At 36.9% G+C, this 26,258-nt stretch overlaps 1 protein-coding gene across 1 annotated transcript in view; it reads right to left on the bottom strand.

The window, feature by feature from the left end:
• Nucleotides 1-23,230, bottom strand: part of SNTB1 (syntrophin beta 1) — a 316,488-nt gene extending 293,258 nt beyond the window's left edge. The window contains exon 1 of the mRNA XM_074266474.1: nt 22,339-23,230. Coding sequence (XP_074122575.1) covers nt 22,339-22,990 — 652 coding nt within the window. The 5' untranslated portion in view covers nt 22,991-23,230. The remainder of the gene's footprint in view (nt 1-22,338) is intronic.
• Nucleotides 23,231-26,258: the final 3,028 nt, after the last annotated feature.

Genomic DNA, 26,258 nt, shown 5'->3' with positions numbered 1-26,258 from the left:
TGGTTTAATTCATATGCCGAGATGGTTTTGGAATCAACAAAATTTGATACTTTTACTTACTTATTGTAAAACTATCCAAATCCCTTAACTCACCAATCTCCAAAGTAGAGGCTATTATAGCCCCTTTACAGAGTCAGTTTTCTGTGCTTGCACAGGGCATTGGCCCCTTAGGGACATTATAATTTAGCCTCACCAAGTCACCTGAAGCAGCTATTTTCACCACTTTTTCTCTTTGTCTAATAGAGATATATGATTAAAAATTATGGAAACTCCTAATTTAACCCATCTGCTCCTCTATTCCTTTATCTGTAACATGAGGTTAATAACCTTTGTATTCTAGAATGCTATTTTATGCAACTGATGACTATTTATTAAGTTCAGACTATAAATCATACTTTTGTTTTCAATCATTTCTGCCATATTCAACACTTTGTGATTCCCCTTGGAGATTTTCTTGGCAAAGACAGTGGAATGGTTTGCCATTTCCTTCTCCAATTCATTTTGCAGATAAGGAAACTGGCAAACAGGGTTAAGGTTACTCAGCTAGTTAAGTGTCTCAGACCAAATTTGAATTCCTGACTCCAGGCCTAGTGCTCCATCCCTTCTGCCAACAAACTGCAATTCTGTCCTCATCCTAGACCACCAAATTCCCACATTATTTGGACATATTTTACCTTATGCCTTTATGAGTGTTTGCTCAGTATCCTTGGAAACTACTTAATTTATATTGGCTTCAGTTTCCTCATCTGTAAGATGAGGAAATTGGACCAGATAAACACTAAGTTTCCTTCTAGCTAGCTATTTATGATCTTATGATCTATTACAAGTAAAGGCCACTTTTTGATTTTTATATGGCCAATGTCTAGCACAATACCTAGTATTTAATATGTGTTTAACAAAAATTCAGTTGAAGTGAATAGAATATTTTAAATCTGTATTTAAGATTGTGAGCTTTAGGAGTACAAAGGCTTTTTAACTTTCAGTGTTACAATGAGTGATGAATGGGTGCTTAATTAAACTTTTTGCGTGTTCTTTATTATGAGCAAATGAGAAAGAGGTCAACATAGGCTGCTATCATGTCCTTTTTTCATTGTGTCAACATTTTGAATTGTTGGATGATTTTTTTAATTAAATAAAAATACTCAGAAAATAATACAAGCAAGGAAAATGTCTTGAATGTTCAGGTCAAATCCCAGCATGAACAATAAATGAAATCCACTTGTCTTGTCCTGTGCCCTTTAGACACCATCAAAGCATTGGTCTACCTCTGACTACAAGGGAAATTGTGTTCAAATTAGGTCCATCAAGAATTCTGCAAACAAGCAAAAAGTCCATCTGGACACCCAACAGGGTTTTTAAAGTCCTAAGTAATAACACTATATTAGAGGTAGTCTTTGTTCTTAGTAGTCTTGATATTCTGGAGAGAACTCATAAAATAGGGAACCCATATATTTTCTTTGAAGTCTTGAATTTTTAGGAATTTTCAGACTGAAAGACAGGCTATTGAGCTATATTCATTCTGTAAGGTACACACTTATAACTAAGCTTTCTTGGGCACAAATAATCAGGGGAAAAAGAAGTAAACAAAATATTGGTACTAGAAGATATTTCTATGTTCAAACTATTGGTAGTAGTTGGAGAGGAAGGAATAAGAAAAGGTTTTAAAGAGAAAACCGAATTTTCACATACTTTTATCATAATTTTTATTCTGGAATACATCCCTGATTTTATAAAGGAATTCATAATGAATAAATAGTATTTTTTGAAGAGAAATTCATTTTATAGCAATTTGGCTGGAATATATGTATGTACAATCAACCCTGATACCCTTAATAGGTTGGAGTATATTTATTGAATTAATCAGTCCATCAACAAAAGAATATGGAACTAAGGGCAAACAACCTAGTTAATTAGGTTTGGAAACAGGAGCATGCTTCCAACCTTTGGATTAAATGAAATGACACTACATAGGAGGTATTCTGAGAATTGAATTTGTATCAGATAAAAAGACATTTTAGCTTCCAGCATATATGAATTTGAGTTTATTCCATAAAGTTGAGTAAAGAGAGATTGTTTTCCACATGGTAAATAATCATGTAGTTTTTTTTTACCACTATAAGAATACCTTGGATCTTTGTGGATAAAGAAATTATAAGAGACTGTCACAAAATAAGTTACAGAGACATACATTAAGAAAAGGGCAGAATATTATATTTTCACTGTCCAATAATTCCAAAGCATACCTTCCACTGGAGCATGACAAAGGTGCAGTTCTCATGTAGATATGCCACATTTTGGAGGCATTTGTCAGTTTCAATTGTGTAGCTGAATAAAATCTGAACACTTCAAACTATAAAAACACATATAAAAATTTAAAATCCAATTTACTTTTTCATTCAACCATGATATTTACCTTTTGTGTTTCACTCAGAAATAAAAGTAAGGACAGCAAGCTCTCTTCTTTCCAAAATATTCATTCATACTATGTTTTTAAGAATGGAATGATTCTCTTCAATTAATTTGTGGGAAACAAAACAATTTTGTTTGCTGATAAGACAAGCTACATGTAACAGAACTAAGAACTCTTTTAAGATAAAAGTATTACAGTTTCAGTTGCTACTGTGTTTCTAAGTTTTCTCACCCAAGAAATAGGGTAATTTCATAGAACAAGTCAAATGATAAATTAAGTGAAGGTATTTTACCAGTGGTAAATTATCCATGAATATTATTGTAATTTTCAAAGCCTACTTACTTCTTATACTCAGATTTGAAGTCTTCTTTCCCTCCCTCATCCACTATACAAACAGGATGTGTTCCAAAAGCTGGTTTGTAAGTCAAGTTTGTTTGGAACTCAAGAATATGTTTTTCCATGGAAACAAAATTATGAATGGTTAAATTCACAGGCTGACTGATGAAAAAAAAAAAAAAAGGAAGCAAGTTTAGATCTGATATCAAGTAAAACTTCCTTCTTTTAGAGAATTCTAAAGTGATTGTGTTACTTTGAGAGTGAGTGAGGTCCTCATCACTGGTGGTATTTGAGCAGAGGCCAGATGGCCACTTGCTAAATATGATATAGAGAGATTCTTGTTTGGTTGGGCTAAATGGCTAATTAGTACCTCAAATATGAATAAAGAAATAAATAGGAAAATGGAAGAGGCTAACCTGGCATGTCTGTATTCAATGAGTTTCCATTATATATTCAGAACTGTACTAGGTACTTTAGGGAAAGAAAATGTGTAAGAAATGCTCCCTGACTTTAAGGAGCTTTTGGATTAGCCCCAGCTCTGAGGCCTTTTGACTGGATGTCTCCCCACACCTAAAATTCTCTCCATTCCTTATATTTGTCTCTCAGCTTCCCTGGCCCCCTTCAAAAATAAATTCAAATCCCAGCTTCTTCTGCAAGATTTCTTGTTCTGCATCTTGCCTCTTCCTCACTGCTGGTACCTTCCCTTTGAGATTACCTCAAATTTACCCTGTATATATCTTGCTTGTATGTTTACATGTTGTTTATCTTATTAGAATGTTTATTTTAATTAGAATTAGAATTCTTAGAGAAAAAGAGACCATGTTCTTTTCTTTGCACCTCCAGGGCTTAGCACAGTGCCTAGAACAGAGTTTCACTAAAGGCTTGTCTAATTATTCATTTATATCATGTTATAGACATTACATATTACATTATGGTACACTCTAGTATAACATGTTATAATATATTGTTATACCACATTTATTTAATAATAATAAATTATTATAACTGATATTTATATAGAAACTTAGGGTTTAAAAAATGCTCAATGTTCATTATCTCGTTTGATTCTCACAATAACCCCGTGAAAAAAAGTGTCCAGATATTATTTCCACTTTACAAATAAGGTAACTGAGGCTGAAAGAGGTTTTAGGACTCACTTATTGGAACATAGCTGGTACCAACAAGAAACTGTACTGAAGTTGAAAGTAAAGAGAAATACTTTTAAATGGAAGGAAGAAAGTTTAACAGAAGCACACACATCCAAGCTGAATCTTAAAAGAGAAAGAGAACTTAAGCAGAGACAGAAAGAGGGATGCCTGAGTGACTGACACATAATAAATGCTGAATAAGAACTTTTTGACTTACTGACTGTGTGAGTGTAGGCAGAGAGATACATGACATGTTTGGGATTTATAAGTATTGTCTAGTTAGAATTATTCATTCCTGTAGGGAAGTAGTAAAAAGATAAGGTGGGAAAGACAAGAGGGGACAGATCATGACAGGTCTTGAATGTCAGGAAAAATATTTGGACTTTATACCCAATTTTTCTAAAACCTGAATGATTCACTGAAACCTCTTTATTATTTTCTCCTGAAAAGTACATTTGAACAAATTTAACACAGGATTCGGTTGGAGGTAGAAAATATTGTTACATTGTTAGAAACCATCACCATATTATCATTTTTGCCTAACTCTTCTCTGTGTGTGTTTCTCTGTGTTTTTTTCTCTGTACCTCTCTCTGTTTCTGTCTCTCTCTCCCTGTTTCTGTCTCTGCCTCTCTGTCTCTGTCTCTGTCTGTCTCTGTCTCTCTCTCCCCCTTTCTTTCTTCTGTTTACTTTATTTCAAAGGAAGAATTCATTGGGGGTAATAGGTGTTATAAATCCAGAAATGCCTATATTGAAAAAACAAAAAGCATTAATAAAACTTATTTTTTAAAATGTGTGGCAACATTGTAATTCCTTTTTTAAAAAAGATATGAACTGATAGACATTCAAAAAAACTACAGTTACATTTTAGGTTGAACTGTGGTTTTGTACCATCATTTCCCTTAACTGTATTCTAAAACAAGAGGAAATCTGGTGGCTAGAAACTGGAAGAATACATCAGGGATGGCATGTTTAAAAAAGAACCCAAGTAAACTTTGAGGTTAAGTTGGAGGTAGAATGAATTAAAAACGACATGGAATTTCAGAAGCACTATCTTACTGGGTGTGGAGAGTAAGTCCTGGGAAATGTGCCCTGGTTGGCATGACAAGGGGGTGGGAGGAGGGAAAGGGGAGCAAGAACTTTTAAAGAATGTCCTGAGGGAAAAAGGATTTAATGGTGTACATCACACCTGGCCAGCATGGTGGCACACCCATTATGAAATTCGGCTATTGCCTGAATCAAAAGCTTATCAAAGTCTTTTAAAAACAGAAATTTCCTAAAACATAGCAAATATGAGAATCTCCCAGCTTTCTTCACAGAAAGTGAGGCAAACTCTTCTAAATGTGCTATTCAAAAGGTAAAAATTAGTACAGATCTCTGAGGGAAGTTGCAAGGTGCAGATGGAAAGGGGCCCATAACCCAATCTCAATCTAATCTTATCTGGAGCCAATCTATAAAGTGTTCCACTCTAGTGAACAACTTAAGTCCAAAAACTTTCTCATTGTAATGGATTTCCAATAACTGGAATTACCAAGACTATGGCTGCTTGCCACAGGGTATGGGAAAAGTTACCCCAGCAAAGCAGGCTATTTGTTTTTCAAGTAAAGGAAATGATCTAGGGGGAAAGTCAGCAAGAACTTAATCTATGTGACTGAGCAAATCTTGTAACATCTCTGAATTTCACTTTCCTCATCAATACCAAGGGAATTATAATAGCATTTTCCTCACAGGACTATTGTGAGATCAGAAGAGAACATTAATTTAAAGCACATGAATATGAGTTATTATTGTTATTGTTGTTATTATTCTGAGATTGCTTGAACCTGAGGAACTCTAGATATGGAAATAATCTATACCAACGCTGATCATAACCCATCTTGGATTAAACAGACAAATCCTAAGCAGTTCCCTGAGACATTCAGAGGTCAATAAATCAACAAGCATTTTTAAATGTTTATTGTATGTCAGGCACTGTGCTAAGCACTATAAATACAAATAGAATTTTAAAAAGACAACCCCTACTTTTAAGCAGCTCATACTTTGAGTGATTTATAATACATAATAATGGTAACTCTATCCTATTTTTAAAAAAAAATATTTGTTCTTATGTACTTATTAGCTTTTAAGTGTTATAAGTATTATTTTTTTTTTGATGTGGTAGTGGTGATGGAAGAAATAAATAGCTGTCCTATACCATACCTGTCCTCAAAAGAAGTGAAGGGCAAAAGAAGTATCCTCTTTTTCAGTGGTCCTCAACTTTTTAAATAGGGGGCCAGTTCACTGTCCCTCAGACTGTTGGAGGGCCAGACTTTAGTAAAATCAAAAGCTCACATTCTGTCTCCACCCTCAGCCCATTTGCCATAACCCAGTGGGCTGCATAACCGTCCTCAGCGGGCCCAAAGTTTGAGAACCCCTGCTCTTATTTATGAGTTGTAGGGATAGGAGCCTAAAGTCAGAAAACCTGGGAAATTCGAAAAGCAGGTGACTTCAGCATATATATTGATTCTCCCTCAAATATTCTAACCATATAATTCCTCAACTTACTCACCTCCTATAAGCTTCTCCAACATTCCACCTCAGCCATAGACAAAGACGGTCATACTTCCACACATTCCCATCATCCACAAATAAATCACTTCCATGCTCACAAACTTTGAAACGCCCTTATCTGACCATAATCCAATTGTAATGTGCTGTTGTCTCCAGAAGCTGCCGATTGCTCTCTGGGGGGAGATCTGCTGTGTCAACTCAAATCTCTGGGACAGATTCTTCTTCCTGTAGAGAGCTGACTTCCCTTCCTGCAGAGAGCTGCGTCAAGCCAGGTGTAGAGCAGAGACTTCTCTCTCTGGAGGGCTGTCCTCTTTTATCCTCCCAGAGACTTTTTACTTCTCCATTTGCCTTCCCTATTAAAAAACCTCTTTCCTTAAAACCTGATTCCTCTTCCAGGCTACCCCTGCATTTTCCATTCTCTTTTCCTCACTCTTCATTTCTTGGTGAATCATTTCAACTGTATACTGTCCTCTTGCATTCTTAGTTGCCTCATCACATTTCCAATTACTCTTGGCCAATTAACTTGGATCACTTCCACCATTTATCATCTTCACTCTTACATATGTGCTACTAAATGAAGGTAGAGACAATCACAACCATTCTAACTAGATCAACAATAAATTTATGTTATATAACCTCAACTGGGCCCTCGCTGCTGCCAAGCAACCCTACTATACCTCCCTTATCAACTTACTATTCCACTTTCTACTGTTCTTTCAAACCTTTTTATCCCTCCTCAAATTTCCTCTCCCCTCATCTTAGAACTGTCTCATATTTAATAGGAAAAAATCTGAGGCCATTCACCATGAATTCCCTCTTCTCCCCTCTTTCTCATTTATCATTCTGATGCCTTCTGCTACTATCATCTCCATCAATTCTATCTCACATGATGAAATAACATTACTCTTCACCATGGCCAAACCCTCCATTCATTCAAGGGATTTCACTTCATCCTGTATAGTCCAACAGATTGTCACTCTGTTATACTCACTTTTTTATTTACTTTCAAACTTTTCATGATATTGGCTCATTTCCTAATGACTACAAACATGCCCACTCTCTCCTATCCTGGAAAAAAAAAAAAAAAACTAACTAAAATACCCTCCAAATCCTATCCTGATCTTTCAACCTTGCTAACTACAGTCATATATCTCTTCTGTCCTTTGAAATTAAATGCCTCAAAAAGATGGTCTATAATAGATGCTTCCAGACTCCCTCCTCTCACTCTTTTCTTAACCCCTAACATTATTCCCAGTGAAGCTGTTCTTTCCAAAGACACTGATGATCTCTTAGTTGCCATTTACAAATCCATTGACTTTTTTCTCAATTTTCATTCTCTTTGACTTTTCTGTAGCCTTTGACACTTTCTACTCCTTGAAATGCTCTTCTTTCTGAGTTTTTGGGATAACATTCTTTCCTGTCTCTCCTCTTACCTATCTGACCTTTCTTTCTCTTTCTTTTTTTGATTCTTTTTCCAGATCACACCCTCAAATTGCAAATGTCCCTCAAGGTTCTCTCCTGGATTCTCTTCTCTTCTTCCTCAATATTACTTCACTTATTGATTTCATGAGCTACCATGGATTTAATCCTTTCTATACTGATGGGTCACAAATGCACTTAACCTCTGCCAACTCTGATCTTCAGTCTCACACTGCCTTTCACACATCTCAAATTGGATGTGCAATAGTTGTGTAACCTAACTTTCCTAGATGAATGGGTATATAAAATTGGAAATTTTGAAAAGAAATCATTTAAAAACAGATGCTCATCTGCTGTGAATAGTTAAACAAATCATGGTCCATGAATATAATGTGGAAAATATCTATAGCATAAGAAATGTCAAATATGAAGAATGCAGAGAAATATGGGAAGACATGAATTGATGAAGATTGCAAGAAGTACAATCAGTAATATATAGAATGCCTATGACAATGTAAGCAAAAATAAAAACAAACTGAAATGTATAAAGTTAGTCTTGGAGATGAATTGAAAAAAAAACCTACAAAACCCTCCCTTATTAGAGTGTGGATGTATTCAGAAATGAAAGTGACATGAAAGAAGATACATTGCAAATATAAATTTAAAATAATGTAAATGAAAAGCTCCTTGAGGATAGGGTCTGTGTTTCTTTTTTGCTTATATTTGTGTCCCTATTGATTATTTAGTATGGTGCCTGGCACATAATAAGCACTTAATAAATGCTTGTTTCTTTAGGGAAAAATAATGTAAATGAGTTCAAAAGCTGGAAGACAGAAAATCCTGATGCTCTGAAAAAGTTGGGAAAATTATTTTAATTATTTTTATACTAGTCTAAATAGTCTCTACTTTGGAATCTTTTCAATCAGTCCATAAAAAATTTTATTAAGCACCATCTATGTGCTAGGCACTGTACTAGATGCTGGAGATAGAAAGAAAGGTAAAATCAATCCCTGATCTTAAGGCGCTTTAGCTTAAGATCCTTTGAGAGGATCTGTCTTCTTCTTACTCCCATCTCAAGTAATATGCATCTCACTAGGATCATATCCTGGTTATCCCAAAACTGTCTCAGGGTCTTTCTTCCTCATCAACATTTAAATATCTATGAATACTTACAAAGTATACAATGTGTATATCTGTGGTTCCTAGGAACTCACAAAATACTCTTACACTTCTCTAATAGACTCAATGAGTTTGATTTTTTATTGTAGCTATTTTTGCATATGTCTTAACATAGGATCATAGAGTTACATCTAGAAAGGATCCTAGAGACCATTGAGTCCAATTATTACCACTCCTCCCTATCTCATTTTACAAATGAGAAAGGTAGCTCAAGGTCAGAGCTAGTAAGTACCTAGAGAAGAAAAGACCCAACACTCCAAACACTGCCCACACTAGCTGCCTTTTCTGTAATCGCTGAAAACACTTTAAGGGCAATACAAAATTTACTCCATGAGGTGCTTACCTTACTATATCACTTTGAAGATCAAAGAAGATAAAATGCTTTGAAAATCTTTGTAAAGTCCATGTTAATGTCACCTATTTCTTCTCTTCCTCTCCTTTGATAGACTTGATAGTCTGTTGCTTTCTACTCATCCCTGATGGATTGAGGAATCCTGTCTACAACATCCCTAAAAAGTGGCCAATCTGTTTTTGATTGAATACCTTCTGTGAAAAGAAACACCTGCCTCCCAAAGGAACCTTGTCCATCTTCAGATAGATCTCCCTGTTTTGAAGATATTTCTTATACTAAACTGAAAATCAGTCTCCTGTAATTTTCCTTACCTGTTTGTCCAACTTCTTGGATTCAATTCAATAAACATTTATTAAATGTCTATTTGTGCAAGACAAGAGACCAAAGGACCTGAAATATAGAGGATTGACTCTGGTGTCAAGAAGGTCTGGGTTTAAGAAGGTCTGCCAATTCTATAACATACAGGATATCTGGAATAAGTAAGTCAATTAGCCTCTTGGTGACCATGTTAAGTCTCAAGGATTATAAACTATAAAAGAGTTACCCATCTGCAAGAAGGAAGGATTTTCTCCACATTGGTAGTTCTCTGAAGCGGTAAAATCCTAGAAAAGGACCCTAGATAAGGACAACCTACCTCCTCCCTAATAAAATCTCTATAGATGCACAAAATATGAATGTTCGGGAAGCTCAATAGTCAATTTTAATTTTTATATGTATAGAATATGTATATTTATATGAACAGAAATAAGGGCAAATAATTAACTGATAAGTGCCAAAAGAATATCTCTTCCCTATAAAAGCACTATGGGTAGCACCAAAATTCCAAATTCAATTCTATTTGATGCAATTAAACAAATATTCTGACTATATACATGGCACTATGCTAGGCACTGAGGATACAAAGACAAAAGGAAAAAGAGTCCCTATCTTATATGTAATAGGTACTCAGTTCTTGTTGACTGCTGAACATATTAATAAATGAATAAACAATATACATATAAACAGATACATATATAGTAGCAATATGTACACATACACCCACAAATATACATACATACATACATGCATACATACACACATACACTTATTTGGAGTAGATAAGGAAAACTTCCTCTTTAGGGCAGCTAGATTGTGCAGTAGCTACAGCACCAACCCTGGAGTCAGGTGCACCCAAGTTCAAATCCAGCCTTAGACATTTAACACTAACAGTATGACTGGGCAAGTCATTTAACCCCAATTGCCTCAAAAACAAAACAACTTCCTCTTTTTAAAAATTGTCTTTTAGAGAGTTCCTAGGAACTAGATCTTTTTGCAAAAGATCCATACAAATTTATCTAGGGGCTTAGAATATGACAGTATTTATTTTTGCCATGGTAAATACAGATTAATGGAAATATTGTTTCAGAAACATGGTCCCTTGTAGTTTCCCAATTATGCAGGCAATGGTGAATTTATGGAGAGCATGTTTTTCTGATAATTTAGAAATTTCAATTCTATGATAAGCACTGTCAAACACAGTCAGATTACAATTTTTTAAATATAATAAGAAGGTTAAATCTGTGAGCCTATTTCTGACCATTCAACCTTCCCCATATACATAGATACATATATACATATATACATAAATACACTATTTTTTTCTTAGGAAGAAACATTTCTTAAAGACTGGTAAAGATTAAATTTGTATTTGTTATTTAATGCTGCTCTCTTCTTGGCTGTTGAAAGAACTATTAAAACAACAAGATTAACTCCTTTTTTCCTACCATAAAAGTCATGTTGTGAAAGAAAATATAGATATCCCCTCTTAAAAACAAAACAAAAAACTCTCAAGAAAAATAGAGAGAAAACATGCTTTAAAAATGAATTCCTAATAACAATATTGTACATTTATATAGAACTCTGAGAGTTTTTTATTTACAAAGATTTTGTAATGCCTTTAGTAGATACCAGCATTTTATAGTGAGGTAACCAAGAACAGTTACATATTTATTCATCTAGCTAGCTGAAGAGTAAGGATTCAAATTCAGGTCTCTCAAAAGCAAATCTCTTTCTAACATAAATCAGGAGAGTTATTGATTTACACTATGTACTTTTACATATTATGATTTAAAGTCAATGTTCTCTCAGATCTAACTAGCCATGGTTCCTTACTCCCGAGACTCTTTGATGGCAGCCAGTGATAGCCTGGCCTGAAACTTTTACTATTTAGGCTCTGCTAAGGCGTTCCTGGACTCAGTGGAGCATGGGAAAGGAGGTTTGCTATCAAAAGAAAGACATTACATAATTACCTTGTCTATATTCCAAAATGAATCTACAAATAAACAAATAAATACAACTGGAGAGAAAAAGCAGTGAAATAGGGAAAACACCTTGATTGACTCTTATATCCCTAGAAGAACAGATCTTCCATGTACAAAAGTTCTTCCTATACTCCTCTAGGGGTTAGATATCTCTTCTTGATTTCTTGATGCTACTAGGGTCAGGTCTTTTTTGTTTTGTTTTTTTAAATCAAACAAAAGCTTTAGACAGACAATATCAGAAATGATAGAAATCAGGCTTATTTTTTTTCTAATTCTATCCCAACAGTTCTCTATCAGTGCCTCAAAACACATTTAATTAGAAAATGTGGTAGGTATTATTTGACAGTGTTTTCAAAATTGTGCTTCAAGGACCTAGGGAAAAGCACCCAAAGGTTTGTTTGTTTGTTTTTAACTGAACCCTAAAACTATACTCCAAGGAACCAGAAAGTTTTCCTGTGGTGGTGGTTTATTACTGTTTATTAGCTTTATGTTGTGTGATACTAAGCATTAAAATAAAAATATTTAGAAGATTTTACCACTAGGACTCTTTACCACTAAGTTTTTGTTCAAACTGAAGAGCTCTACCACAGAAAATTTGAGAACTATTGGCTTATGGTTGAAATACATACATATATATATATATTTTTTTTTTATTTTTATTTTTATTTTTATTTTTGCTTATACCAATACTGGGGGCAGCTAAATGAAACAGTGCATAAAACGCTGGTTCTGGAGTCAGGAGAACATGACCCTGGGCCTTACCAAAAATCAAAACAAACAACAATAATAATATAATAATAGTGATTTTATTCAGCAATGAAATCAGTTTATTCACCCAATGAAATAGGCTCAAAATCTTTTTCAAATACCACATAGATGTAGCATCATGAGCAAACTTCCATACTCAGTGTCCCAGTGACTCTCTAAAAACATAATTTATAGGCCAACTGCCAGTATGCTTTGGGAAGGGAATTTCCAAGTCAGGAGGCTCCCACAAGGATGAAATGACAAGTTCAGACCAAACCAAACAAATAAACATAGATAAAGTAAAATAAAATTTTAAAATAGAAAATAGTTATATAAATGCAACTTTATAAAAATGATGTTGGCAATACAGGATATATATTAAGAAATTGGAATATTTGGTTAATAAGTTAAATATTATAAATAATTTCATAAGAAAACAGTTTAGCTTCTTTTGGAAAATATAAACTGAACATTCTTAGAATTTCTAGAGATCTTGACAACAAATTTGAATGTTGCTTTGTAAGCAAAAAGTCTCCTTGAGGCCCACACTCTGCTTTTCCCTTAACATATTTTTCAATGTGGCTCTGGATAATATCAATGGGTAATATAACACCATATTTCATGTCTCTTAGCCCTCCAAAACCACAACACCCACACAGAGAGATCCTTTTATTTGAAAACCATCTGATGTGATTTAAACCATCAGAGCCAATGACATACCCTCCTGGGATTAAAGTGCTCTTCCATGCAAGGCTAACTCACTCATCCTGGGCATCAAGTTACCACCCAGTGTCCTAACATGGCAATTTACCAATTGGTTAGTACATTCCCTGAATGAGTTCATTTATTTTACATGATTGAACCTTTTATTTCTCAAAAATGCCTAGCTCACCAAGGGATGGGTCACATTTAGGCCTGTGAAAGATTATGGTCATGAAAGAAATATTTATAATAAATAGGATCATAGAATCCTAGATTTTGAGCTAGAAAGAATTCTAAAGGCTTTTAGATCAAACTCTTCCTTTTATAAACATGGAAAATGGGAAAGACTAAGTGATTTAACCAGGGTCATGCAGCAAGTACTTGTCATAGGAGGGATTTAAATCTAGGTCAAATGAACAGCCTTGCAGATAATCTCAAGCCTCTCTAGTTGAATAGCCTGCCATATTTTGAGTAGCTTATCATAAGACCAAAGACTGGGCTTGAAGTTAGGAGGCTTGAGTTTAAATCAAGGATTGACACTAACTATGCCTCTTTAATTAAGACTTTTAACCTCAGAGATTCAGTGTCCTCTCTAAATTTGGGATGATAATTGTTTAAACCATTTCACAGGTTTGTTGTGAAAATCAAATAATATATCTGTAAATTGCTTTAGAACAAAAAACATTATACAGATGGGATTTGGTAGGTCTTACACTTACCAGTATCACAGAGCTAATCACAGGCTTCATGGTTCTCCATAGAAAGTGTATTGAGTTAGATGAATTTAGTTTCAAAACCCAGCTCAGCCACACAGTAGCATGTGACTATAACATAAGGAAGTTAGTTTTCCTAAGCCTCCATTTTCTTATCTGTAAAAAGAGAACTGGATTCCATAGCTTCTCAGGTCCTTTCCAACTTACTCAGACTAACTTAAGGATAGGATGATTTGCCTAACTCTTTTGAAATATTACTCTTTTTAATCTGAAAAAATAACTTAAGTATTATCAGAAACAGGAAAAGGGTTGCATAGTAGCCACTATGAACATACCTTATGGTAAGGGATGTCAGTAGGGTCAGATAAAGTGTCCCATTCAAACAAAGGGCACTTTTTAATGTCACTTTGAAAAATATATACATGATGTCAATTTGAAGAAATACCATTCTCTCTACCTGTCTCTATGTCTCTTTGTATAAATTCTGCAAATACCTATTTTGCATGTACCTTTATGATGCCTATCTCTTCCAAAAGAACATAAACCTCCTGAGGGTAGGGTTTGTTCCACTTTTGAATTTGTATTTCAAGTGCCTAGTGCAGATCCTACACATAGGAACCATTTAATAAATGCTTGCTGATTGATTAAAGACTTCTTTCTATTATACCCTTAATAAGTAGTTAACCAGCTTTAACCTGAAAACCTCCAAAATACAGGAAGTTTTTCTTCTGTCAAAGTTAAATTTCCTCTTTGCAACTTTTGTCCAATGCTCTCAGTTCTGCCCTTTGGTTACAAACAGAACAAGCTGAATCCCTCCTCTAAATGACAGTCCTTCAACTAATTGGAGACAGCTCTCACATTCTCAAGTCCTTCTCTCTAAGCTAAATATATTGTTCTTGTATGACATGGACTCAGGACTGAGACAGCAGAGCACATGGACATTTATTTTATGCTAAGTTGGAAACAATAGTGGAAAGAATGCCAAATTGAGAATCAGAAGACCTGGGTTCAACAATTAGCTATGTCATTCAGTATCTGTGTGCAGCATGGCATAGTGGCAAGAGTATTAGACTGGGAGTCCGAATGACCTGAGCACCCATGCCATACCATATCCATTTCAAATATTTACTAGCTTTGTGATCTGAAGTCTTTTCCCCAAGGCTCAATTCCCTCATTTAATGAGGGAGTTGGATTAGATGGCCTAAAAGGATCTCTCTCAGTTGTAACTCTATGATCTTACTAAGGATTTTTAAGGGGATCCCAAGGCAAGAGCTAAAAAAAAATATTATTTAACATCAATTTTCAATGATTAATGCCAGTCAGTTGGTAAGAATGGAGATAGCTTAAGACACATTATCATTTTTTTCTCATACTAACTATTTTGAGATGCATCATTGAAAAAACAGTTCTTTGAGCAGGCTGATAGTGTCCACAAAATAATTCTCCTTCCACCAAGCCCATGGGGCATCTGGGCAAGATGCCTCTCACAGATGTGGAAGGCTGTGGACTGAGTTATTTTTACTACTCCACAGGGTGACTATTAAAATGCACCACTGAACATGAAGAATGTTATCCCACCGCTGCAGAATTAAGTAATTGATGGATGGAGCCAATCAACTCTACTTAAAGAACAGGGTCCAAATTCTGAGAAGGATATGTAACCTTAAAAAGAACCAATTTAGCAATCTAAGCAGACAGTTTTAGTCTCCTCAGGTAGAAAGAGCTTTTAGATTTTTAGCTACAGGAAAAAAAAATGTTAGTTATAACTCTAAAATAGAAAGGGTAATGCTGCATTTCCATCTAACCTATCACTCTTTTCTTGCTCCTTTGGAGAAGGAATTGTGGACTGGTGAGAAAACTATGGGATTTGGAATTAGAGGATGAAATTCTAATTTTACCTTTGATGCTTTCTGCCTATGTAACTTTAAAAAAGTCAGAATCTTCCTGAACCTCAGTTTTCTCATCTGTAAAATAATAGAGTTGGACTAGGATGGCTCTGAGGGCCCTCAGCTCTAGCACTAATTACTAATGGCAAGCATTTAATGGATAGAGAGGGTGGGAGTTGCTCAGACATCAGAAATGATGGAAATAAGAAAATGGAGGCAGGAGGGTACATGGTGTGCACAGGGGTACAGAAAGGAATTGGCTGAAACATAGGGTAAAGGAAGAAATGAAGCATAAAAGAAGGTTGGAAAGGTTAGATATTATTAGACAACAAGCAAGAGACTAACATTTATGTGCTCTGGGAATATAAATAAAGATAAAAGCTCAGTTTCTAACTTCAAGGAGCTTACATTTTAATGAGAAAGAAAATATACTACATAAAGACATAAACTTCATTCATATACATATATATATACATATATACATACATATATATATTCACACAAGTCACACATATACAGATATATGTAAATAATATATATACACGTGTACAGATCTATTTATTTATCATCTATCTATATTTAGTTAATATATGTAAATAATATATATACATTTGTACAGATCTATTTATTTATCATCTATCTCTATTTAGTTAATCACTATCCTAAAGAGGGCCGTAAATGCCAGGCAATTATAAAAATTTTATTCAGGAGGCAATAGAGAGCCATTGAAGAATTATGAGCAGGAGAGTGACATATTAGTTCTATATCTAAGTAAGATTATTCATTATTATTCAGTATGAGTTGGGGAAAATAAAAGCATATTTCTAATGTTCTAAAATTTAATTAGAAAATGCTTCATCTCCATGAGAAAGTTAGCACAGTGGGGCCACAGGCTGCTCCTACTTTTGACAAAATTAAATCTTAAGTGGAATGAAGATGACCATGAAGCAAAGAACTAAATAGTCACTGTCACTTTTAGAAAGGAAAACTCCAGTCCTCTTAATGGATGAAGGATACTTTATTTTGGTTTTGATCTGCATATGGCATGGCTTATATAAGGTAATATATACTATGGAGATAATGGATTGTCAGGAACTATAAGATGAATTATCTGGAAATTCATATTCAAAAAAGAAATCAAAAAGTATCCCTACAAATAGTTGCCAGTGGTGTCAAGCTCAAATAGAAATGGGACTACTAATCTGAACATAATGACTCCTGTGGGTCCTATATTGGCTTAATTTAAAATGTAGTATTATCTATGTCATTGTATTTTTGTTTATTTTGTTAAATATTTCTCAATTGCCTTTTAATCTGGTTTGGGCCTAATTTGGGGAGATTTATGGATTTCATCTGTTCTACCAAACAGATAACTAGACTAATACCACAATATTCTCTTTGCTCTTCTGTGCATTCTGCACACAATCAACTAGATCAAACTGTGAAACAACTATGTTAACCTTTCCTTCTCCTGCTCAGAAACTCTCAAGGATTTCTTATTGTCCATAGGATAAAAACCCAGATACCTCAGTCTGGTATGGAGTCCTTCATCTTGTAGCCTCAAACCTCCAATCCTAGTCCCTTTTCCAATTTTTTCCTCTATGAATTCTCTGTTCTTCCCAACCTATTATTCTTCCATGGCCATGATTAGGCTTTGTACCTCTTGCACTTTTGTTCATTCCATTCCTCTTTTGTAGGACACCTTCCTATTCTCTTTGCCAAAGAAGCAGTGTGATATAATGGGTAGAAAGCTGACTTCAGAAAGACCTGCATTCAAAATCTTGCACAGCTTGCTGACTTGGGAGTCTCTATGTTTGTAAAATAACATAACTTCCACACAGATGTTGTAAGTTTCAAGTGCAACAATATATAAAAGCATATTTTAACCTTAAGGTGTTATAGAAAAATAAGCTGTTATGATTATTCATATAATCAGGTACAATTAAAAAACTACCACTATGAAGCCTTCCTGGACTCTGCTAGTCCATATGTCATCCCTTCCATTTCTTGACTTTCCCCCACAGAGGTTTCAATAAATCACAGGATGGCAAAAGAAATTAAATGGGAATTTTGGAGGAGTTTTGTGGAAGCAGCTGATGACACTCAAAGGCCATCAGACTGTAGAAAAAGCTTAGAAATTCAGAAATGCATAAAATTTATGTATAGTATTATATTACATTAACATATGTATCTTTTTATATCATCATAATTCAGACCTTCTCTGATACAAAGGAGAGCCAAAAAAATCTTACATGGATTTTCTAGATCTCAGGAGTTGCTGTGCCTATAACTCCCTCTATGTGGAAAAGATAACTATACTTTTCTTCTCTTTTCTGAACTTTTCACTTGTGCCTCTCATCATTTAGTTTTATCTTTTTGGGGGCTTGAATAGTTAATTTCATGTGGATGTATTAACTTCCCAATTATAACGGATGCTTCTTCAAGTCAGGAGCCATGAAGGTTCGTTTGTTCCACACATAGTGCCTAATAAAATCTCCTGAAGTTGTAGTATACTATGAGTCAGGAAATATGGCTTGTAGTATATAGTGGAAATATTTACATGAACTAATAATTAAAAGCCTGGGTCTGTGCTGTAGCTCTGCTATTTATCAGCTATGAACCTTAGACAAATCACTTAATCTTTTAGATATTCTCATCTATAAAATAAAGGAGTTGAATTATATGACTTGCAAAGTATTTTCCAGTTCTAACAGTTAGTGCTTTCATACTCTTGTGCTATAAGAATGAACAAAAAGAATGGTTTCTGAAAAACTTGGGAAGATTTGTATTAAGTGATACAGAATGAAGTGAGTAGAATCAGGAGAAAAACTATCTTAACATTGTAAAAAAATGGACAACTCTGAAAAACTTTTAAAATGCTGATCAATAAAATGAACACTGATGATTGAGTACTGATAGTGATCTATATTAACTACTTTCTGACAGAGAGATTAGGGACTCAAGGTATAAAATGAAACATAATTTTTTGGGACAGGGCTACTATGGACATTTGTACTGCCAGTATAAGATGGGACAGGGTCTAAAAAAGCACACTTCCAGGGATAATTCCTGGCTAACCAGTACCCTTCAGCAAACATATAGGGAAGTTAGTCATATCACAGGCAGCCATTAATTGTCATTTGAAGAAAAATGACTTCAGATGATAACTAGCTACCCAGAGAGAAAAGTGTAAGGGGTTAAGCTTTTCTCTTAGGACATTATATTATTCTAAGAGATAGGGATAAGGACAGGCCCCTATGATCTATGAATTCTGGATTGAGGCAACTTTATCTACCAAAGGAGGTTTGTATTTTCTAACTTTTCATCTTACGATTACTCAGAACTTAAATTTAGATTTTCCTAGTTTTGAGACCTGTTTTCTATCCACAACAATAGATTATCTTTTTGAAAGAAGAAATGATAGCTCTTTAAGAAGCAAAGCAATGCTTTAGAGGAATGACCCAAGGTTGAAGAAAGGATCTACTTTCATAGTCTGCATTCTTTCTTTCCTGGTTTAGTACTGCTTTGTTGGCCTCAGCTTAATAAGTTTGCGTTCTTTATCTCCCCTTTCCTCTACTTCAACCTACTTACTCCATTCATTCTACCCCATCCAATCCACACAGTCTCTTAGGGGTACACAGAACCCTGGGACTTCTCTATTCTGACCAGTATATAGGAAAAGCCCCATTTTCAAGGTTTTTTAAAAATGCATATCTAATAAGGAATTAAAGGAGAATGAGAAACTGAACAAAACACAAAAATTTTAAATTTACAAAATATGCAATTTTGCTTCAAAACTAATATATAGATAACGACCAACTGAGCTGGCACAGCTTATGACCTGTCTGCTCCCCTTCATCTCCCAACTCTCATTATTTCCCCTCAATCCTATAACAGTTCATATTCTAAAAGCTGAAAAAAGATAAATCAAACTTCTAAGCCTAAAATATATTTGGGTTCATTAGGTGTTCAGACCTGATGGGATTATTCTTTTCTCCTAGGTCCTGCTTCCATTATATATCTCTGAGTTCAAACAACAATTTTAGTTTATAGTCTCTGGACTTCTGTAAGTTAAGTCCTCAATGATTTGGGGCCCCCTGAATGAAATCACCTTAGCTCACTGTAAAACTATTTCTCTCTAGCTTCAAATCACCTTGCATTAATTTTGAACTCCTGAGTTTCTGGAAGTCTCCAGGTCCTCAGTTCTACCTTTTCCCCTTTAATCTATATCTTTCTAACTGAATGGTTTGATTAGAAACCCTCACAAGCTATCCATTAAGGATAGTTCTAATTCTTCACCTATTTTTGTCATCTAAACTCTCAGGTTAGGGAACTTTATGATGGGAAAATAATCCTTCCCTTTACTTAGACTCCAGCAGCATCTTATCACCTCCCTCCAACTGCCAGATGAGACATTCTCTATTTGTCATCTTATCTACCTCCATCATATATTTCTTTAATAATATCCTTTTGGTGACCACCCTACTGACCTCAGGGTAATTTTTTCGCCTCTTTACTAGATAAATTTTTTGTTCAGACTAATGATTTCATCTGTATAGAAAGCTCCTCAATGAGGAATGTCCCCAATCAATACAGCTCAGCTACTCTTCAGCAATTTAAAAGTCTACTAAAGAATTTCCTAGGGTTACACAACCAGCCCAAGATCACACAGAGGTAGAGCTAGAGCTAGATGCTATAACAGAACTCAGATTCAGCTGCTTACTACATCACAAAGCATCTATTTACATGATTATTTATCTGAATTGCTGGTAAAAAATAACAGAGACTAGAAGGAGAGTCTTAAAAATAAAAATAAAAAGGGTGTAAAGAAAAAAAGAGAACTGAATGGGAATAGGTGAGGGTTCTAGTTAGTTACTCTACTCAGTATTTTACCGGAATAACGTAGGTCGGATGTTATATATATATATATATATATATATATATATATATATATATATATATATATATATATATATATATATATATATATATATATATGTGTGTGTGTGTGTGTGTGTGTGTGTGTGTGTGTGTATTATATACATATATGCATATACATACATACATATAATTACAGTCTGCTGGGATAAGGCTCCACTACCCCACCCCTCCCTCCAAACACTGTAGTAAAGAAAAATTCGACTGTTTACTTATGGTAATCACCAAGCCAAAGCAAATAGACTTGTGTCTGAGTTAGCTGTGAAGGGTAGTAAAAGCAGTAGAGGCAATCTGAAGTGCAGGCGGCACAAATCATTGTCCCAGCAAATTACAGAAACACCTCCACCTCCAACACAGCTTCCCTTTCATTCATTCCTTCTAGGCCATCAGGTGGACTATCACATTCCAGGGAGTTGTATCACCTGTTATAAGTTGCAAAGTCTATTTCCCTGCAGCGCTGAGCTCCGCCGCGGCTTCCCCCTCCCCCCTCCACTCCTCCCTCATCCTCCCCCCTCCCCCCAGCTCCACACTGAGAAACAGCAGCACCACCATAAGGCCAGCAGAGTCTGGACAGACTAGTGTTCATCCAACCCAGATCCCACGCTCCCAGACTTAAAACAAATGAGATTTTACGGGGTCTCAAATAAATTGTTTTGTTTCATTGGATGGAGGTATAATGTGCCCGCAGTTGACACGAACAATTATCTGTTTTGCAAACGTTTCCTCACAGACATAATTTCGAATACCCCCAACCTGGCAAGAACAGTAATTTCTAGGGTATTTAAAACGTAGTTCTAGTGGGGGTGGGGTGGGGTGTAGAGATGATCAGATTAATCGACACACGAAGAAGTGATTTTTAAGGCACCCCAGCTTCGGCTAAGAAATTAGCCGCAGATTGAAGCTCCAGACAGTATGACTAGTAAAGCCTAAGGAAAAAATGTAGCAGAAAACGACCTTACTACTCTCCACCCAATGCAATCAAGAATCTAGACAGACTGGACGGACCGACGCTCTGCAACAGAAGTGGAGAACTTCTGCACGAAACTGTCAAATTTTCTTCGCAAAACTCTCCCATCTCGCCTTAGCTAGCAAGTTCTGTCTTTGTCTCTCATGGAAGTCTCATCACAAGTCTCCACAGGTCACACGTGCAGCCAGTGGAAGAACTTATACACCTTGCCCAATCCCATCAGCAAGGCGGAGGGGGAGGGGGAAGAAGGGAAGGGAAGTGGGGGGGCTTCTCTGTCTAGGTCCCTCATCTGTCCCCGTCTCGTAAACGAATTCGTCTAGAGTCAATTCCTGGATCCAAAAGCATCAAAGTAGGAATTCTCACGTGGGAGAAGTTGGAATTATCTTCCTCCTTCCAATTCTCCAACCACACCATTCCTACCTCTTCACCTTCCTAACCTTCACTGTAGTACCTGCCCAGGGGTGGTGTTTACAAGCCCGCCTGGTGAAAGTCAGATGGAGCAAACTGGGCTTTTCATTCATCCCTTCACTGACACAGGCAAGCTTGGGTGGAGAGGTGAGACTGATTTGTGGAACACAAAAGTTGTCAAGACGGCCCAGCCCCCGAGGCGGAGTGCTTGGTGTCTCCCTCGGGTGCGTGAGTGTGTTTAAGTGTATGTGTGCTCAGTGCTTTCCGGGAGGCATTAACTCCTTACCTTCCAACAACACCTCTTTGCCCGCTCGTTTGAGCGCCTGAACCGCCTCGTCGTGGGTGGCGTCCCTCAGGTCGGCTCCATTCACGGACAGAATCGCGTCCCCTACGTAGAGGGCCTGGGTCTGATCTGCTGCTAGCCCCTTGAAAATCTTGCTGATGAGGATGGGCATTTTGTTTTCTTTGCCCCCTTTGATGCTAATGCCCAGTCCCCCGAGCTCCTGTTTCAGCACCTTCACGCCCCGCTTCTGGTTGGCGATAGATTCGGGCACTTGGTCTGGCAGGTCAGTGAAGGCAGTGCGGACGCCCACTTGGGGGCTGCCCCCTCCAGAGGGTACAGGGGTGTCCAGGGACTGGTTCCCGCTTCCAGCCCCACCACCGATCCCGGGACCCCCGGGGCCGTGGCCACCAGACCCACCGCCTGTGCTTCGGCAGAAAGAGCCATTGGCGGTTCCGCCACCGCCCCCGACGCCGTTGTAAGCCCCGGCGCCCTCCTCGCTGCTCAGGACCAGGGCGTCCTCGTTCAAGTTCACCAGAACTTTGTACCAACGGTCCCGCACCAAAACTTCCAGCAGCCCGCTCCGCTGCCCCCGGCAGCCGCCTCCCCCAGTCGGCGCTGCCGAAGCTGCTGCTGCTGCTGCTGCTGCTACCGCCATCTTTCCAGCATTCTTAAAATACCATGTGATTGCAAAAGGGAAAAAAAAGTGGGGAAGGGTGGGTATACTGGAGGGAAGGGGGTGGGGGCAGGCCAAGGGGTCTTGCGGGAACTAGAAGGCCGAGACTCAGGAGAGAGGCAGCGCCCGCTGCTGCCGCCGCCGCCGCAGGACTTCACTCCCCGAGTTCAGACACACACACACTAAGCACGCACGAGTTGGCAAGCGCCAGCAAATCGCTCCGGCTAGTTCCCCCCTCGCCTGATCCGGGGCGGGGTGGAGCAACCTAAAAGAAGAAGGAGGTGTGGGTGGGGGGGAGAGAAGCACCCTGCCGCCAATTGCAAAACCCTAAATCAAGGGGAGCTGGTGAACTGCAAAGAGCTGGGAAGGGTGTCTCTGGAAAGGGCACGAGGAGAAGGGCAGGCAAGAGACCTGGCACCGGCAGCTCACCTGTTCCAGCCGCCGCTGCCGCCGCCGCAGCGAAAGCAGACTAATGCTGCACCACCCAACCCGCCCCGCTCCTTCCCCAACTAAGCGTAACCGAGACCTGAGCGGAGGACTGTTCCCAAATCAGAGCAAAGAGCTGCCTTACCTCCCTTTTTCTTAATAGACTTTTTACTCTGAACTCTAGTTTAGCTGCTTTTCTCTCCACTTTACCTTGTTGGACCACATTATTCTCTCTTTCCTCTTAAAAAAATTTGTTTGCAAATCAAGGACAAGGGGACTCCAGGGCTAAGTTAGAAGGTAGGTAACTTGCACCCTCAGTTTGAAAAGGAGAAAAGGATGCCCTGAGTATCCAGACTTTAAGGTCAACCTGAGAAAGTCCTCAGAGTAACCCTATTCCTTCCAGATCAAAGGAATGGAATTGGTTTTAATCCAAAATCTGCTATAGTGAATTACTGTGCTCCAGGCTAGGATAGGTTACCTCCCTGACTTCAATCCCATTTTGTTCAATTATCTTGAATGCTTTATTATCCCGCCCTTGCTCCCTAAACCCATTCCAAACTACTTCCTTCCTATTCCCCAAATGGGGTATATCAAACTCTAGTGTATGGAGGAATTTGTTTATTGAAGTTGGTCGGAATTGGGAACGTTTTCTTACGAGGGAAAATCCAGGGCAGGCCATAAAAGTCCTTTGCACACCTTAAAAATTATTGTATAAACATTAACTCTTATTGTTATTATTTATTACTATTATTCCAGGGGCAGCAATATTGTAGTGGAAAGAGTGCTCACGTCAGTATCAGTTTTGTGTTGTGTAACCTCAGTCATACAGGAGACCTGGGTTTCAATCCTACCACTGACACTAACTGACCATGGATAGACCAACTTCTTTTAATTTCCCCATTTATTAAACAGCTAATCATAACTGTAACAAGTAGCTCTCAGAGTTGCTGTGAGAATCAAGTGAAGTAATATTTTTAAAACATTTAGTATTGGTTAGCACTTAGTAGGTCTTTAATAAATGCTTCCCTTCCCAAGAGCAGGGGCTCTCAAAGTGTTATCTGTGTACTATCTCTCTCCAAGTGTCCCTAAGATTCTTCCAGACACTCCTTGAGGTCAAAATTATTTGCATTATAATACTAATTCATTAAAATGCTCTTCTCTTTTTCCAACTATATCTGAGGCCAAATTATTATCTACAAAAGTTTCACATTGGATAAAATACAGAACCAGGTAGGGAATCCATCTTCTTTTGACATTAAAGAGATTTGTAAAAATAGGTAAAACAATGACATTTCGAAAGCATTTTTGGTTTTGAAAAATAGTTATTTTTCATATTGTATATGTTAACATGTAATAGAGGTAATACATATTTTTAATTTTTTTTAATTTTCAAATAGAGTAGATATCAATAGATATCCACATTAACAAAAGTTCTTTAGGATCCTCAATAATTTTTTTGAAGAATAAAGGGATTTTGAGACCAAAAAATTTGAGATGGATTGCTCTAAAGCACTGATAAGTGAGGTACCTTTCTAAGGTGAAGTACCTTTCTAGTGCTCCATACCCAGTATGTCAGACTAAGGAGTTGAACTCTGATATTATTTGGTACAAGGTCTGTTTTTCTTTCATTATGGCCCCTCTCCTCTTTAACACATTCATTCACATCAAGCTTTATTGTTGCTGTTAGTCATGACCAACTCTTTATTATCCCATTTAGGGTTTTCTTGGTCAAGAATAATTTTCCATTTCATTCTCCAGCTCATTATATAGATGAGAAAACTGAGGCAAACAGAATTAAGTGATTTGTCCAGGATCACAAGGCTGTAAAGTGTCTGAGGTTGGATTTCCTGACTCTAGACCTGGTACTCTATCTACTATACCTCCTAGTTTCTCCCATATTGGACTTTTTAATAAACTTTATTTACAACAATCCTACAGAAATGTAAGGTACTTTTATTATTAGTCTATCATGTAGATGAGCTACATACTGGATTTTCCAAAAGTCTGAATGCAGTTTTAAGCTTTAATAGCACATTAGATAATAATAATAAAAGTATTAATAATGGTAGTCGAAATATTGATTCTGAGACCAGGGGAACATGAAATATGGAGGGAGGAATAGAAAGAAGAGGAACAAGAAAAATAAGAAAGGGAGAAAAGAAGAAAAGAAAAAGAAAGAAAGAGAGAGAGAAGGAGAGAGGGAGGAAGGGAGAGAGACAGAAGGAGGGAGGGAGGGAGGAAGAAGAGGGGAGGAAGGAGGGAGGGAAGAAAGGAAGAAAAGCAATTTTCTATTCTTTAAGAGCCAATAGGCTAGTCCTAGGCAAATATTTGAAATAGGTGAAGATTACCTGTGATATTCTCTCAATCCTAATGCCTTTTTCTTAAAATGCCTTTTCTCATATAGTAGCCAACCCCCTGCTGCAGTAGTCTATCAATTCTTAAATCTATCCCCCCCCAAATTCTCTATGTTTTCAAATTACTGTCCTCTTCTGTCTCAATCACAACTTCCATCATCTTAGTATAACAGATTATCTACAAGTCAGATGGCTTTTTGTGGGGTGCGGGGACAAAGGAAGGTGATGGTGGTAGTGGTTTAGACTGGAGATTTCATTCCTGTAGGAAATTCCTTCTAGACATGAAGATTCTCAACTCAACTGTAACTTAAAATCTTATAAAAGCATTCTGAAGTTGAGACTTGTTGGTTAGAGGATGCTAAACCATAGGTTTCTGGGTGGAAGAGATCTTTACAATTCAGAGACAAGACCCTTTATTTTACAAAAAATACAGGCAAACTTGATCCCTAGAATCTAAATTTGAAACCCTC

This window comes from Sminthopsis crassicaudata, chromosome 1 (assembly GCF_048593235.1).
Source record: "Sminthopsis crassicaudata isolate SCR6 chromosome 1, ASM4859323v1, whole genome shotgun sequence".
In the NCBI taxonomy this organism is placed as follows: domain Eukaryota; kingdom Metazoa; phylum Chordata; class Mammalia; order Dasyuromorphia; family Dasyuridae; genus Sminthopsis; species Sminthopsis crassicaudata.
Note: the sequence above shows the minus strand (reverse complement) of the source record. Positions and strands in the feature narration are given on the sequence as shown.